A 17,137-nucleotide genomic window follows, 5' to 3' on the forward strand; every position below is an offset into this window, starting at 1 on the left:
AGAAAGAAAACCCCGGGCCCTTCTGGCTCTCTGTACCTGTTGCACCTGGGCAAAGTGGCTCCAAAGCTTGCAGTTGGGCAAAAAGGATCCAAAAGCACCTGGGCAGAGCAGTGTCCACGACACACTCAGGACGCAGGAGCATCACTGCTGGACAGAGATAATCCCCAGAGATAGGAGGAAGTCTGCACTGCTGCAGGGCTGGACACCAGGCACGGGACAGCATGGGATCCCAGACCAGGCTTCAGTGCTGCCTCAAGGCTAGCACAGTGCTTTTTCCTAGACTGTCACCCCTGCTCTGACAGAGGGGACCCTGTCCTGTTCCCATTGACTTACCCAGAGCCCAGCCAGTACGTAATATTCAATAAATATTTGAGAAAGGAATAAATACAGCAAGTGTCACCCATAATCCCACTACCCACATGGAACTGTATTGATCCCTGGGGATTTGCTCTGGACACGGGTAGGGCTAGAAGTCCTGCCACAAGACTTCATCTGGCCCAAGGTAAAAGAATCATTTTAAGGATCATAAGCAGGCCAATGACTCTGTAAAGGGGCACATTTCTTATGCAGTGGTCACCACTGATCTGGTCAGGGGATAATGTGGTAATAAGAAAAATGTTTCTCTTTTTTTAAACATGGATTTATAAACTTGCCCTGGCCAGCATGCCTTAATGGTTAGAGTGTTGGCCTATGCACCAGAGGGTCACAGATTCGATTCCTGGCACATACCTTGGTTGCAGGTCCGGTTCTTGCCCTCATTTGGGGCGTGTACAGGAGGCAACCAATTGATCTCTCTCTCTCTCACATCAATGTCTCCCTCCTCTCTCTTTTTCCCCTTCCCCCTTTCTTCCACTCTCTCTAAAAAAATCAATGGAAAAAAATATTCTCACTCCTCGGGTAAGGATTTAAAAAAAATAAACATGGATTTATAAACTTGACTCACTGAGAGTTATTATTTGCATATGTATGAGTTGATCCAGTAGTGTTATGGATTGAATTGTGTCTCCCCTCAAAGTTCATATGTTGGAAGTCCTAACCTCCAATAGCTCAGAATATAAACATTTTGGGGTATAGGGTCTTTTAAGAGATAATTAAATTTAAATGAGTTTATGCCTTGGCCAGTGTGTCAAGTGGTTAGAACGTCAGCACAAACATGGAAGGGTCTCTGGTTCTATTCCTGGCTCAAGTCTGGGCAAATTTGGGAGGCAACCAATCTATGTGTCTCTCACATTGATGTTTCTCTCTTTCTGTCTCTCCCCACCTCCCTCTTCCACTCTCTCTAAAAATCAATGGAAAAAATATCCTCAGGTAAGGATTAACTAAACAAAAAGCGGGGGGAGGTAATTACGGTGGGCCTGAATACAGAATGGCTGGTGTCTTTAAAAAGGGGTAAATTTGGACACAGACACAGACACGTTCTGAGAGGGAAGACGATGTGAGAGACACGGATATGATGGCCATCTGCAAGTTGAGGAGAGGCTTGGAATGGATCCTTCTTTTATGGCAACCCCCCCTCCCCCGCCCCGACAGAATCAACCCTGCTAACACCTTAGTCTCCAACTTCTAACCTCAAGAGGGATGAAAAAAACAAATCTGTTGTTTAAGCCACGCAGCCTGTGGTACTTTGTTATAGCAGCCCTAGCAAACTAACACCAGTAGTTAGCCCCCAGACCAAAGAGAATAAGCACAGCTTTGCCTCCCATTGGCAAAACCTCCAATATGGTAATTGACTTTTTTATTCTCAACTTTTATTCTTAAGTCAGACTTTGGAAGAATCACTGCTGTGGTTATTGTAGACTATTGAAGGCTGTGCCCTAAGTGACCTCCTGAGCAGCTGGGGAGATATATAGAGACATAGATAGAAAGAGAAATATGGATGGACTTCTTTCTCCTTCCTTATCTGGGCTGACCCTTTTACCAGAGCTGGGGGCAGGAAATGATGCCCGGAGAGGTTGCAGTGTGGGAAGGGCAGTGGTAGACGGCTGTGCCGTCCTGCAGGGCCATGTCCAGTGGAAGGGGTGCACTAGGCACGGCCTAACTCTGGGACTTTGGGAATTCATGTTAGGTTCATGGATTCTAACAGTATCACCTGTCCCTTGCATACAGTTCGTTCTTCATTAGAAGGTGGGATCCTAGAAGATAAACAGCATGCTTTCATCTGTACCCAGCCCCTAGGAAAAGGACAGACTCAAACTTTGAATGATAGAAAACTTCTGTAAAAAGATTATTTTCAGTCCAAAATGGTTGCCTATAAGTAAACTTTTAGAATACAAATCATTCCTAAAGACCATCTATTCCTTTTTAATAATTGAAAGTAAAACACAATTAGACTCAGAGAGAGCAGGCAGACAGCTCTGGTGGAAAGAGGGATGTTGGGGGGGAGATTGAGTAAAAAAGAAAAAAAAAGAACTTACAGACATGGACAACAGTGTGGTGATTGGGGTGGCAGTGGAGGTGGAAGAGTGTATGGGGGGGGTGGATAAAAGGTGATGAGGAAAAATAAAGGAAAATAAATTTTAAAAATAATTAGAGAAAAACAATTCATAAAAAAATGATGTGGCCTTAGAGTTAGGCTTTTGATTAAAATCTCAGTTCTACCTTTTATTAGTGTGAACTTGCACATGTCAGTTACGATCTCTGGCCTCAGTTTCATCTGCAGGATGGGGAGTATAGCACCTACCTCGTTGGGCTGTGAGGAAGAAATGAAAATATGCCTTGTACACTGCAAGTACTCAAATGGAAAATAAAGACAATGAGGGTTTCTATTCAAAAGCCTGTCTGCAACATAGCACCCAATTCTTCCCACTCTAAAATGAGGGGTGGGTAACACCCCACTTTCCATAGTCTCACTGCGTTGTGGAAACACAAAGGTCAGCTAAAGATCAAAGGAGTGTCGGTCCTGATAATTACTTGCTAATATGCAAACTGGAGGAAGGGCAAACATTCCACAGCTTCACAGATGGCATGTGGACTTTTACAAAAGAACAGATTTATTCAGACTTAGTTTTCAATCCGCTGGAATAAACAGGCCAGTAAGATAGAGGAGGTGTGAACGTGCTTTGGGCACCATTCTTGTAACAGCTGTTGAGGTGCCTTTAAGTGGGTCACTCTGGACCACCTACTCTCTTGCAGGTATTAGTACAGGAAGAGCCGAGGCCGTGGGTCCTTCAGTGCCTTGGTTTCCATCAATCTGCATTCGGGCTCCTCCAGAGCAGATCCTCCTACCATTTCCTGCCCTCCCAGGCTCTTCTTCTGCCCTGAAGTGCTGCCCCCGGTGCTCCTTCCTCCTTGGTCCCTGGCTCCTCTCCTGGGCCCAAGTTAAGCTCAGCTCATCCCAGACCTGGCTCTCACACCCTTAAAAGCACTATGTCCACGATGAACTCATCTCACTGAACTCACACTTCCACTCCCACCCCCCTACGCAGCCAGGTCACAGTACCCCTCCACCTCCCCTCCTTTCACATCTATCACAGGCTCCTGCAGGCCTGGGGCTTGATCTTACTCCTGTAGCTCCAGTGCTAGACAATGCCTGGTATACTGCAGGTGCTCAAGAAGTATTTTGGGGTGCCCAGGTTGGGGACAACAAATGCTTTTAAGTGTCCCCCAGTAGCACCAGCATCCATGGCCATAGCGTAGCCTCATCTTACCAACTAATTACCCTTTTGTCTTCTTTCCTCTCTTTCACTAATTGCTTCCCCAGCAATACATCTAATAAAATAATATGACACATTACTCTGCACATTTGAATCTTCAGAAATACTAAGGAGCCTAAGTTTGATACAGTTTTTCACATACTCCAATAATTCTCCCATGAATCAATAAGCAGAAAAAAAAGAACAGAAAATCAGAATTGGATATAGAATTCAATTTTTTTTCTTTCAAAGACACATTTTATACAATTTTCAACATTTATACTTTCAAACAAAATGAGCCAAAAATACACCCAGCACTAAAAAAATCAAAACAGAAGTAATACAATTTTGATTTCAATATTTTAAAATACAGAAATTGAAAAGTAAGAATACCAAATACAACTTTAAACAAGTCACTTGTCCTCCCCTCTAATAACCAATTAAACTATTTAAAGACTTACAAATTTAAAACAGAAGCAAAATAAATACTGTACACTTTCCCTGCCTGCAGGCAAAAGATGGGAAATACTGTTAAGAGTCAAAAAAGAAAATGCTCTTTAAAGCTTCAGCATCCCGTTTCCCAGCCACACCCCACTCTGTAGTCACACAGTGTGCTTCTGTATTCAAAGGACACACATGTGCACACACACTGACTGCCTATACAAACAGACAAGACACTACTCCGCAGACACCCCAAACAAGAAAGGGTACCAGTCTCCTTGGACCATGGGCATAAAAATCAGTTAAGGAAAGTCAGTCAGGCTAGCAAAACATTACTACAAAACTAATAAATACCATAGCCAACAACTGTCCCCTTTTCAAATTTCACAGATTTGACATCTCTAAAATCAATACTACCCCACCCTATCACCTCCCTCTACCCCCTCAAAAAAACAAACAAACCTGCTGAAGCACTGGAAAAGTTAGACATTTCACAGTAAATGTGAAAATTCATATTATATAATCTCTTCAAATGAACCTTTCACCCTCTTTCCACAGTATGTAACTATTATGGCTTAATTTATATTAAAAGTAGAAAAGTCTTTTCGGAAGGAAATACAGTCTGCGAAGTTGCACATGCATTTCCTGATCAGTGCTATTTCATACCTAACAACTGCATGACGCGTTTGCAGTCAGAAGCTATTTTGGGAAAAATTGAGGTTATAGCTTTTGATTCAGTCTAACCATAAATGTAAGGCCCTTAGTTTGGTTTAGGTTTCTTTTGCAATATAAAATAACCTGGGGTTCACTTAGCAAGTGACGCCTCAGGTCCCTGACTATAATGTGGAAGTTATATGCATGCTTTGTAAAAATAAAAGGTTACGTATGAATCTTTGAGGGAAGAAATGATTCTAGGCAAGGAATTAAGGAATGAATTCCTCACTATATATTCCACTTAATAATGGTAATTGTTACCAACCAACTACCACAGGAATATAAGAGTATGTCTGGGTTATTTCATTCCTGCAAGATATTATATATTCCAGCACTTATGATCATTGTTTTGGTGAAATACCTTGGGGGAAAATAGCTGGCATTTTAAAAAGGAAATGGCCAAAATAAAGGTAGGTGGAGGCAAGGTTTATTGTTATGATTAAGTTCCACTTAGGACTGCTTTCTGAAATAAGGAAACGTGAGTTCAGAATGTCACAGGTCTTGCATAGGTAAGCTACTTGGAGGTCAAGGGCTACGTGGTAGCCAGGGTTTATTAGTGAAATAGTGCAGAACAGATCAACTTGTTGGAAGAATCACTGAATATAGTTTTGAAAGGGTTTTAACAAAAATTTAATGTTGCACTTGTTAAGACAAAGCTTTAGGACACTAGAGAGGGCACCATGGGTGAGAGGGAGACTCTACGGGGTAGAATGCAGGAAAATGAGCATTATTTTCCCTACCCACTAAAGAGGAGAAAAATAGTATGAAAGAGTAAAACCACAGTCAAATATGATAAGCTAATTGCTTTGGAAATAGGCATTTGCTTCTTAATGACCTTAATTTTTAAAAATTTAATGTAAGGGATATAAAAGATTTGACTTTTATGTCATGATTTTCACTGAAGAACAAATAAAAATAAGAGCAGGGTTTTTAGTAAGGCTATAGTATCAAAATTACTTTAGTCCAACAGCAATGTAGTGAGTATATTACTTCTCCTTTCTTTCCATCTGGCTTCTAGCAAGCATATCAACATCACCCCCAGGACAAGCAGAGGCTGCACAGCATCACTGAGAAGAGCTGTGGTAGGAAGCAAGGGACCAGAGGTCTAGAATCTACTGTGACCCAGGCAAATCACTGCCCTATTGGGTTCCATTTGTCTTCTTTAGTTACCGGTAACACGTTTTTCCTAATGACGTGATGCTCAACCTTCTCGAGATTGCTTTAGATACAGATCTAGGGCATCCAGAAACAACTGGTGATCTTTAGCTTTTCTTTTTGGAGGGAGCAACTGGCTTAATATTTAATGAGAAAAAAAATGAATTTTTGAAAAATTTTCTGATTGACACTATTAAGCCTTCATCTCCATGTGAAATTGTAAAATGCTGATACACTGCAATAGTTACTTCTGGCAGTGGTGTACCGGGTGGCACGGTGATTCAGGAGCTCTTGGGGGAGTTAACTATAGAAAGCATCTCTTGAAACAAGCAGAAAGAATCTTTCCTTAAGTCATCTTAATGATTACTTGAGGATAAACAGTATCACTCTTATCCATAAACTATTTCACTTTTCTTTCACTTCAAGCACTAATTTTAATTTTAATTCAGCACCTTGTTAGAGACTCTTCAGGTTTTTTAGGTAGCATGCTCTGGGCATAGATTTTACATAAAACAAATTTTATGAGTAATAACAGTTTAAATTTAAAATGCATAAAAATGTGCATTCATTATCAGTGGCAACTTAAATAATGATAAATTAACTGCAAGCATGAAGTGTTACTAGATTAAGAAACACTTTTCCATGTATTTGTTAACTGCATTTTTATCCAAACTAACAAATGAGAAAACTAAGATGTAGTAAGAATAAGCAACTTATTCAAGGTCACAGAGCTGACATAAAAATGGCAGAACCTGGGCAAAAATCCAAGTTGTCTGCTCTCTTTCATACTAAACCATGACCCTCTACTGCCAACATTAAATTGTTAATTTCTGAAATGATTTTTAAATTTTAAAAATTAAAAAAAATTACTTCCACTTCTACATAGCATAGTATATCTCAATTGAAACAAATGAAGTTAATGCTTTTTTTAAATAAATGGGCTCTCTTTTGCTTATGTTTGCTTGGAAGTAAAAATAACACTGCTTATTTCCTGACGAAGATACCTTCAAAGACAGAGACCACATTTCAACTTTACACTTCCCACAGTACTATGTAGTGCTGGGCACATAGTAGGTGTTTGATAAATACCTGCTGATCTCATAAGAATAAATTCAGTAGAGTTCATTTAAAAGGCAATAATTGGGATTATTAAAAAACAGAACAGTATTCAAGCTAAGTATTTAAGTAGTAATAAAGATGGCCTTGTTTTCTAAGTTTATAAGATGATTTCAGTCAGAATTTTCAATTTTGTATGCTTTAAAAATTAACTGATGCTTATGAAGTTCAATGTATTTCTAGGATACAAAACTATCATAAATGCCAGCTTTGTACTGTTTACAACATTAATCAATACTGGAGAGCATTATATTATGTGACTATGAATTACAGTACAGTGGATACTAGGTTAACAGAAGTTACTTGAATCAATACAGGAAAATTATCTACTATAATTAAAAATGCATACATTTAATCATAATTCTGCTTTACATATTTCTATTTGCTTATAACTAGCTAAATGCCACCACTGCTATCTTCGTAAGTCATAGTATCTGTGCAGTAGTATTGTTTATGAGACCAAGGGAAAAACACAAGGTTGTCTGTTACAGTTAAGTCCAGATACTGGCTGCAGTTACCTCAAGGTTTAGTCATTTCCCAGCTACAGGGGATGCATCAGAGCCACTAACTCTGTAAGACTAGGAAAGTCCCTGGACCAGTGGCTGAATCTGCACCAATTCAGAAGATACATGTGTTCTGAGTAGTGGTTATATTTATGACCCTGCTGAAAGTTTTTTTTTTTTTTTTAACTTAGCCAGTTAATGGGCTAAAATTGCCAAAAATGAATCCACAGTACCTTCACTTAAAAGTTCCACATACTGTCTACTTAAAATAAGTATTTACCGGCCTAAGTACACAGGGTGGATACTGGCCACAATTTTAACTCATAAAAAGAAATTGTTTTATTTTCATTTTTATAGTTAAAGAAAAAAATTCAGGTAATTAAAAACACTTAGAGCTGTGAGAAGAACATAAAAAAAGAACCCAGATCATGATGTAACTGAAAAAAAAAAAAAAAAATATATATATCTTATTTCTTAAACAAAAACATGTTCTATAAACACTAAAATGATGTCTACAGAAAACCAAAACATCACAGTAATATACTGTGTGGGAAGGTGGCACAGTCAAACCCAAATTTTTACATTTTTCAAATCGAATCATCCATCAAATGACTAACCATGCCCATCTCTTAACTAGTTTTGGCATCGTGCAGAATTTAAGTAGGCCACTTATAGGCATTTAGTATTTCCACAAAATCCTTCCTGACACCAGGTAAGATCCAGACTTGATTCAGTCACTTGGGCCAAAAAGGCTAATTCATAAGCTACTTCATATTTATTCCATGAAATACTGGAATGAAGACAGAGTAAGAAATCTCTCTTTGAAAATACACATTTGAATGCAACCATGGAGGAGGATGGTATGGATTTTTTTTTCTTAGCACTGCACATGATACTAAATATAGAAGGGAAAGTTCTGCTACCTTGGCTCAGTAAATAAAAGGATATCCATAATATGCCCATATTTCTTCTTCATAAAAATAAATTTGATCTTATTTGCCTATATTTTCTTTGTAGGAACTTGTATAATGCTCTCCTGTCAGCATTGGAAATATCTCCACCCCACATCACCCCAGCCTTGAAATTACTTATTTCTAAGTCATGGGGGGTAGGGGGAAATATTAGCTATTATTAGCTGGCATTTAGTAAAAATTGTGCATAAAAGAGATATATGATTACTTTAAAGCTCAATCAGATACTTAACCTCAGTATGCACTGGCTAAGTTAGGATAGATGGAAGAAACTACAAGAAGCACCCATTTTACTTCAAATCCATGTCTTAAATAATTCTTTAGAAGGTTAAGAAATAAAAAACTAAACACACACACACACACACCTGCAAAAGGTCTACTCCAACATGCTTGCTTCTACACAATTAATATAGTATAGTCCTATTATATTACGGCTTATTATGCAGAGTTGAACAACTAAGTCAAATCTTATTTCCCAACAAATTAGGTACACAGAATAAAAGCGTCATAAAATATAACCTTTGTGGCAGGTGTTGGTCCTGCCCTCTAATACCAGCAGTATGAAGAAGGCCCTCTGTAGTTACAAATGCATTTGAAAAACTAGAAATATGACAATTTAATCAAACTTATAATACTTTTTCCACAAATAGGAAAAAGATATTAAAGCTGTTCTCTTTGGAACCCAGGTCATCAGCAAAAATGAAAATGCAAGAAGCCTTTGTTATATTTAGGAAAAAATTGCAATGTCAAACGAAATGAGAAATGTTGGGGTCTTTTATAATGTAGGTCTAACACATCGGCTATGAAAGTGTTTCCCTGCAAAGAGAAGAGTCTTGTATCATCACAAAAGCTGGGAGTGCAGAGGGGGAAGGTGGGATATAAGGTCATCAACCTGGATAACAGTATGCACCTTGGATGTTAGCAAAAGCGAAGCTAATAGCTTATAAAAAACATGAAATATATAAAATAAAATGATTTCCATATACATCTTAATTTAAAATAATTAATGCATCAAATCCCTGTTTAAGACTTTAACCTGAATATCAAATTTAAGAGTCCAGACTAGTTACTGTTACTGTGGCTCTTCCCCACATGTAACACACACACTATCAAAAATAATTTAAAAACCTTCACATTCTTAAATCTAAATTAGTGAGATATTTCTCCAGAAATCTTCCAAATAAATAGCTTTAAAAAAGAATTTAAAAGCTGTTAACTTTTAAAAAAATCTGTTAAATAAATTATTGATAATTCTTTACCACTGAAAATAAATCAAGACACTACCAACAACAAAATGAAATTCAAGCCCTGACAAGAGACCCTTTTCAGTTCAAGGTCTCCTTTTAAGGTTCTACCCTCCTTCTTCCTCTCCCCCACCAGGTCCAAAATGGTTATTGCTGAGTGGGTGTGGCACAGTGAAAATGCAGCATCAGGTTCATTTTGTTCTCCAGGCAGTGTTCTCTACTGGACATGCATGGCGGAAGCTCCAGGCTCCCACACCCCCGAGACTGGTCTCCAAAGGGAAGAGTGATCCCAGCAGCAGCTCCGTCACACAAAGAAACGTGCATGGCCATTTCTGTTCAACTTAAGGATCTTCCCAAGGCGTTGTTTGGCTGTTGCCATTCCTTTTTTTGGACGTTTACCTATAAAACACCAATAGCAGTGTAAACAACGATGCAAATCATACTTGGCACCCAGGACCTGGAAGACTTAATTAAAGGGAGGGCTCTGTGGTAAGCAAGTCTTCCAGGTGTTCTGAATGGGCAAAGTCACACTCCTGGAATTCTACTGTTTAATACCTGCCATCTCCACATGTGAGGGATAAAGGCCAACCTTCTTCGCGGGACTTGCGTGGCCCTCACACAGTCTGATCCCCACCCATCTCTTCAGCATGAGCTCTTACCATATTCTGCAACAAACTGTGTTCAGCAACAAAATGGACTGAAGTGCTATTTCTCACCTTTGTACCATGGGTCACAGTAGCTCCTTTCCTTCAATGCTATCATGTCACTTCCCCAACTCAGCAGGGCTAACTAACCCCTTACCATCTTTTTCAGGATCTACCTCCTCCGCCCAAAAGCCACTCTTGATCCTCAGAGGTGACTCAGTATCCTGCTATTCCCACAGTAACCTGCATAAACTGTTATCACTGTGGTGTCCACAGTGCACCAGGCTGTGAGCAACTTGACTACAGACACTACCTCTATTAGAACTGCCACTCTCACCATCTTACACAGTCAAAAATATACATAACCTACAAATGTGCAAAAGTTACCTTTTGTTGCCTGGTTGCTGATCGGTGGTGGGTTTGATGCAGGTCTCTTGGTGGGGTGAAGGGGCACTGAAAAGGAAGTTTCACCAACTGGCCTTTCTGGGCTTACACTGCCATTACTTATCTGGCATGCCCCTGAAACCAAGCTTGAATTCTGCATGTACTTTCCATTCTGAGGGCTGGAGCCACTGCTGTCCACAGAATTCCTGTGTACCTTTTGACTGATTTCTGATGAACCTTCCTTTTTGATATATTTATGGCCTCTACTTGGATCCTAAAGAATGAAAATAAGGCTGAATTATTAAGGTTCCTTTAAAAGAAGTGAAGTTTTCAACCTCTCTATACATTACCAAGCCAAGAGAGAGAAAAAATAGACTACTGAACTTTGGTTTTCTTAACATGTAGTGGCCACAAAAGACTACCCTTCATGATAGCCCATTCATTCCAAAAGCTAAAAGCTCTGAAGGATTCAAGTCTTGAAGCTGCATCATAACTTAACCCAAGAAGCAAGCATTATATATGGATGGGGGGAGGGAGAGAGTGGGGGAGAGGAAGAGGGAGAGGGAGACAGAAAGAGACAAAGAGAGGCAGAGACTGAGAGGGAGGACGGAGGGGAGGAGAAAGGGGAGGGAAGGAGAATGAATGTAATTTCAACAAGCCATCCTGAACTCAGTGAGCATGTGCTGTGAAAGGAAGCCAAGATGGGAGAAGTGGTCCTACTGCCTCCTCAGCATGGCACAGTTCCCATATATCTCTCACTGTGTTATATACTATCTTTTTTAGAACGTAACTTCCATAGGGTTCATCTCTACTGTATTTAAGTTGGTTACTAAAAAACAAAACAAACCTAGATCCTGAAGTCTCAGGTCTGTTTTTTCTGTAACCATTTTTCCTTCAGTGTCTTAAGATTACTGAGTGAACTGTAAGGAAAAAACAAACACTGCTACTGATTGACGGGTCTTGAAATCAATGGAGAGAGCCATGACCAAAATTAAACAGAGAAAGAAAAAGACAAACTTGAAAAGATAGAGCACACTGCAGATGTGATGTTTCACAAAATTAGTGTTAATTATGTGGGTGTGAGATATAAAATGTATCTCTGATTCTCTTTTTTAATCTTACTTTCTTATATCTCCAATTCTGTAATGATTAAATAAGTTTTAAAAACAGCATTAAGCACAGACTTGCTTTAAATTATTTTACAGCCCTAACCAGTTTGGCTCAGTGGATAGAGCGTCGGCCTGCGGACTGAAAGGTCCCAGGTTCGATTCCGGTCAAGGGCATGTACCTTGGTTGCAGGCACATCCCCAGTAGGGGGTGTGCAGGAGGCAGCTGGTCGATGTTTCTCTCTCATCGATGTTTCTAACTCTCTCCCTTCCTCTCTGTAAAAAATCAATAAAATATATTTTTAAAAAAATAAAAATAAATTATTTTACAAATATGCTTGAGCATGAAGAGACAACTGCTATGATTTGACATGCTTCTAAAATATCTCTCAATTATAAACAAAAGAAATGATTGTCTCCAAAATGATCATGCGAATCATCTATCTTCATTTTCAAAGACACTATAAAAACAACAGTTAGATTTAAATAATAGCTTACTTTTAATACTGAATCCTATAGTGAAATTATAAACTTCATGATCAGCTATAGTGAGGCACTATAAAATCATACACTGTATAAGTGAATGATAACAGTGAAGGGATTTCTTACCTGATCTTTGAGTCTGGAGGATACTGTTAAAAGAACTTGTACAGACAAAACTGCCTTGAAAAATAACCTGGCATATTGGTTTCTTTTCTTATTGTAAAAGCGGTTGGTGAGTATTTAGAAAATATGGATAAGCCAAACAAAGAAAATAAAAAATACCCATAATTCTATTACTCAAGAGTATGCTTGGAGTCTAGGAGGTTTAGGGACCCCAATGTGCCACATGAAAATTTTGATTCTTTCTTTGGCTGTTGTTTTCTAAGATTTGCAGCAAAAAGTCATATTACTTTCCTTGCTTAGCACTATTGGTAAAATTTTGTCTTTTTAAAAAAGCTATTTTGGGCCCTGGCTGGTGTGGTTCAGTTGACTGTCATCCCATGAATCTAAAGGTCACTGGTTGGATTCTACGGGCTCAATTCCCAATAGGAGGCATGCAGGAAGCAGCCAATCAGTGTTTCCCTCTCACATCCATGTTTCTTTCTCTCCCCCTCTCTCTAAAATCAATAAAAATATTTTTATTTAAAAAAAGGAAATTTTAAAAAGCTATAAGGGGTTCATTTTGCTTGGTATGAGTATTAATATGCTGGGATCCAAATATATAAAGTGTCCTCTCTTAGAGCAAGGGTTCTTAATTTGGAGTCAATGAGTGGTGTGGGGTCTAAATCATAAGAATATGTAAGCAAAAGTCAGCATTTATGATGATCATTTTCTGGAAAGAGAATCTATAACTCTCATCAAATTCTCAAAGAAATTAAGCATCTAAAAATGTTCAAGCCCTAGCCGATTTGGCCCAGTGGATAGCAAGCATGTCAAACTTGTGGCCCACAGGCCGCAAGTTTGACATGGTTGGGATAGAGCGTCAGCTTGTGGACTAAAGGGTCCCAGGTTGGATTCCAGTCAAGGGCATATACCTTGGATGCAAGCTCCTCCCCAGCCTGGGCCCTGGTTGGGGATCGTGGAGGAGGCAACCAATCAATGTGTTTCTCTCACACAGATGTTTCTCTCGGTCTTTCCCTCTCTCTTCTACTCTCCCTAAAAATCAATGGAAAAATATCCTCCGCGAGGATTAACGTAAGTAGGTAAATAAATAAATAATAAATACAATAAAAAAAAAAAAAAAGAAATGAAAAATGTACAAGAAACAATTTCAGAGATTAAATAGAGATCCTCTAGTACTTTCCTTTCCTTTCATGTTTCATTCTAACTAGACACACCAAAAGGTACCGGCAGCCAGTATTTTTTAACTACTTCCTGGAATAAGCTATTCTTTTCCAGATCACGGTATATTCATGAGCTTTGCATTAGTCATTATATCAGAATCTCTACAAATGGATAGTTGTTCAAATGTGCATTTAATTGTAATTTTTTACCTTCCCAGATCTAATGGTTGATAACTAACTGCAGTTAAAAAAAAAAAAAAAAAAAGAAGGAAGGAAAGCAAAAAGAGAGTTAATGACAATTCCAAATCTCCTTTTAATGTTTCAAAGCTTGAATATACCTGAAGATTAAATCTGGAAGTTGTATCAAATTGTTTAATCCAAGAGGAACGCCTCAACTCCTGATCTTCAGTCTTGACTTGGTACCCTAGAGAGAAGTTTTAATCAATTATCTTCACACAAACTTAATCTCAAAGAACAAAGTTTGCTAAATGCTTAAAACTGAAAGCAAATTTGTGTTGCATTTTATTAAAAACTGAATATGTTAATTCTTTAAATATTTATTCACATATGTTTACCACATTTCTTTCCCTCTCAAAAACAAAACAATCATCAGCTCACTGTCTTACATGCTAATTCCTTCAATCTTCTCAAAGGCTGTCTTTATATGGCAGGTTTTATGCCAGATGCTGGAAGACTAGAGTAAAATTTTATGGCCAACTGCTGTAGATATAAAACCAAGTGCAATACACACTCTCTAAAAATGATATATTTTCCCATATAGAATAAAGGCATATGTTTGTCTGAATTTTGCAGTATTTGCACAGAAGCTTTCTTTTCAAGGGACCAAACAGATTATAGAGAGATAAAATGAAAGGACAGACTAGAAACCTAGATTTGAATTTTAGTTCTCCCATTACCAATGCATTTTTAGGTAAATTATTTAATCTCTCTAAACTTCAGTTTTCTCTTACATAATAAGCAAAGGGATCAGACAGTCCTGGTTCAAATTCCAACACCAATGAAAACTAATTATATAAGTATGGGGAAGTTAAATTAACTTCACTAAGTCTATTTCCTTTACCTGTAAAGTTATATTACCTACAACAAAATGTTGTTTCAAGAATTAAGTGGAATAATGTCAAACTCCTGGTACATAGTTGACATTTAATTCCGTGAGAACAAACACAAATGCTATAATAGGCATTTGGGTTCAACATAATACCAGCTTCTCCCCAGTCCTCCTCACACTTTTAGGGAAACAAAATTTCCCTTAAAGGCACAGAGAAGAAAACACTCTGTGGCATCACTGATGTTACTACTGAGTTTCCGCTTTCCTAATTCTTCCTTTAAAGCTGAAGAGAATGTCCCTAATCAGAAAGTTCAAAACTTATTTTCCCTCCTACAAAAGAAAATAAGGGTGATTGTTCAAGCTTAGCAGACCATTTAAAGGCCCTGGCTGGTATTGCTAAGTGGTTCGAGCATCAGCCCACACACTGAAGGGCTGTGGGTTCACTTCCTGTTCAAGGACACATATCTGGGTTGCAGGTTCAATCCTCGGCCCCAGTCAGGACACATTCGAGAGGCAACCAATCAATCAGTCTCTCTCACATTGATGTTTCTCTCTCTCTTTCTCCCTGCACCCCACCTCCCCTCCATTCTCTCTAAAAATCAATGGAGAAAATATCCTTGGGTGAGGATTAACAAATAATAATAATAATAATAATAATAATAATGATAAAGCACCAAATATGCCTTCCACTGTAATCAACTTATAAAAGGGAAATAACACTATGGTTTAATAGCAATGATAAAATTATGCTGGTGAACATGACTCTCAATCCCAGTTAATTTACATTTTGAATTATTATACTTGCACCTTACATAACTTGTCAACATTACGTATATTTTGGCCAATATGCTTAATACCATTTCCAACTAAAAATGTGCAATAAACAGTTATTCATAATCTCTAACTTCAACTGGGATTATAGAGCTATTACATTTGGGGTCATGAGTTACTTTTATGTTTCTTACCACATTCCACTGGTTTATCATAGCGGTACAGCTGCCTAACCTCGTGGTTACTGCTGTGACAGCTGCTGGGATCCTGGAGAGAGTTTCTTTCACTGCTGCAGCCTGTGCTTTGTACCTGCCTTTGTAAACATGTGGAATAGTGCAACCCTGCCATAGAGAGCATGCCCTGAATCGCTTCTTCCTCTGTGCTCGTCGAGGTAGGACATTCCCTAAAAAGCAGATAACCAAAAATACAAGAGCCTATTTAGTCTAATGGCATTTTGGTAAATTTTAAAACTAAAATGTTTTCATGTCTTTATATCACACTAGAGGCCCAGTGCACGAATTCGTGCACCAGTGGGGTCCCTTGGCCTTGCCTGCAGAATCGGGCCAAAACTGGCTCTCCGACATCCCCTGAGGTGTCCCAGATTGCAAGAGGGCACAGGCCAGGCCAAGGGACCCCATCTGTGCACAATTGGGGCCGGGGAGAGATGTGGGAGGTTGGCCAGCCAGGGAGGGACTGTGGGGAGGGCTCCAGGGCATGACCGGCCTGTCTCACTCAGTCCCGATCGGCCCAGCAGCAAGCTAACCTACTGGTCAGAGCATCTGCCTCCTGGTGGTCAGTGCACGTCATATGACTGGTCAACTGTCTGACCCCTGGTGGTCAGTGCACGTCATAGCTAGTGGTTGAGCGGTCTTAGCATATCATAAGCATATCATTAGCATATTACGTTTTGATTGGTTGAATGGATGACCAGACGACCGGACACTTAGCATATTAGGCTTTTATTATATAGGAATGTCATGAAAATACTACCATCAGCAAACCTACCTTTTAACTGGAATTTCACTTCTAGATGTTTTCTGGCTCTTTTGAAGAAAGTTCCTCATCACATTAGATTCCTCCTTAAAGTTTGATGTTATCTTTTGTTTTTTTTCATCACCTGAACTTTCAGACTCTTCAGTGGTAAAATTATTTTTCTGAGATAATAAATAATTAAATGAAAGGAAAGCTATATAAGAAATCTGACCAAGACTGTACAAACTAACAAAAAATACTTTATCTGTCATGGGAAAGTTAGAATCTTAATTATCATGAAATTATTTCTGTATTTCATATGAAAAAGTGAAAATCTCCATAACTATAGTAACATAATTCCTTAGTAAAAAACACACAGTACATGTTTTCTTTAAGGTAAAATGAAATATAAAACCTAGGAGATATATGAGAAATGTAAGAACAGTATCTCCCATCACCATTTCCAAAATCAGATAAAGCTACATTTAGCAAATGTAAACAGTCACGCATGTGTGTGTGTGTGTGTGTGTGTGCGCGCGTGCGCATATGTGCTTGCGTGTGAGAGAGAGAGAGATTATTACAGGGAAAGACCCTGTGCTACAAAGGTCAGAGAGATGGGGAAGGAAAGTGGGTGTTCATTTTTCCACCC

At 38.8% G+C, this 17,137-nt stretch overlaps 1 protein-coding gene across 1 annotated transcript in view; it reads right to left on the reverse strand.

The window, feature by feature from the left end:
• Nucleotides 1-3,850: 3,850 nt before the first annotated feature.
• KDM7A (lysine demethylase 7A) overlaps nt 3,851-17,137 on the reverse strand; it is a 100,808-nt gene continuing 87,521 nt past the window's right edge. Inside the window, exons 16-20 of the mRNA XM_070424021.1 lie at nt 16,522-16,670; nt 15,711-15,919; nt 14,015-14,100; nt 10,808-11,078; nt 3,851-10,175 (exon numbers count right to left, since the gene is read on the reverse strand). Of these exons, the coding sequence (XP_070280122.1) occupies nt 10,081-10,175; nt 10,808-11,078; nt 14,015-14,100; nt 15,711-15,919; nt 16,522-16,670 (810 nt within the window). The 3' untranslated portion in view covers nt 3,851-10,080. The remainder of the gene's footprint in view (nt 10,176-10,807; nt 11,079-14,014; nt 14,101-15,710; nt 15,920-16,521; nt 16,671-17,137) is intronic.

This window comes from Myotis yumanensis, unplaced genomic scaffold, assembly GCF_028538775.1.
Source record: "Myotis yumanensis isolate MYYU_CA2020_CCGP unplaced genomic scaffold, mMyoYum1.0.hap1 SCAF_9, whole genome shotgun sequence".
In the NCBI taxonomy this organism is placed as follows: Eukaryota; Metazoa; Chordata; class Mammalia; order Chiroptera; family Vespertilionidae; genus Myotis; species Myotis yumanensis.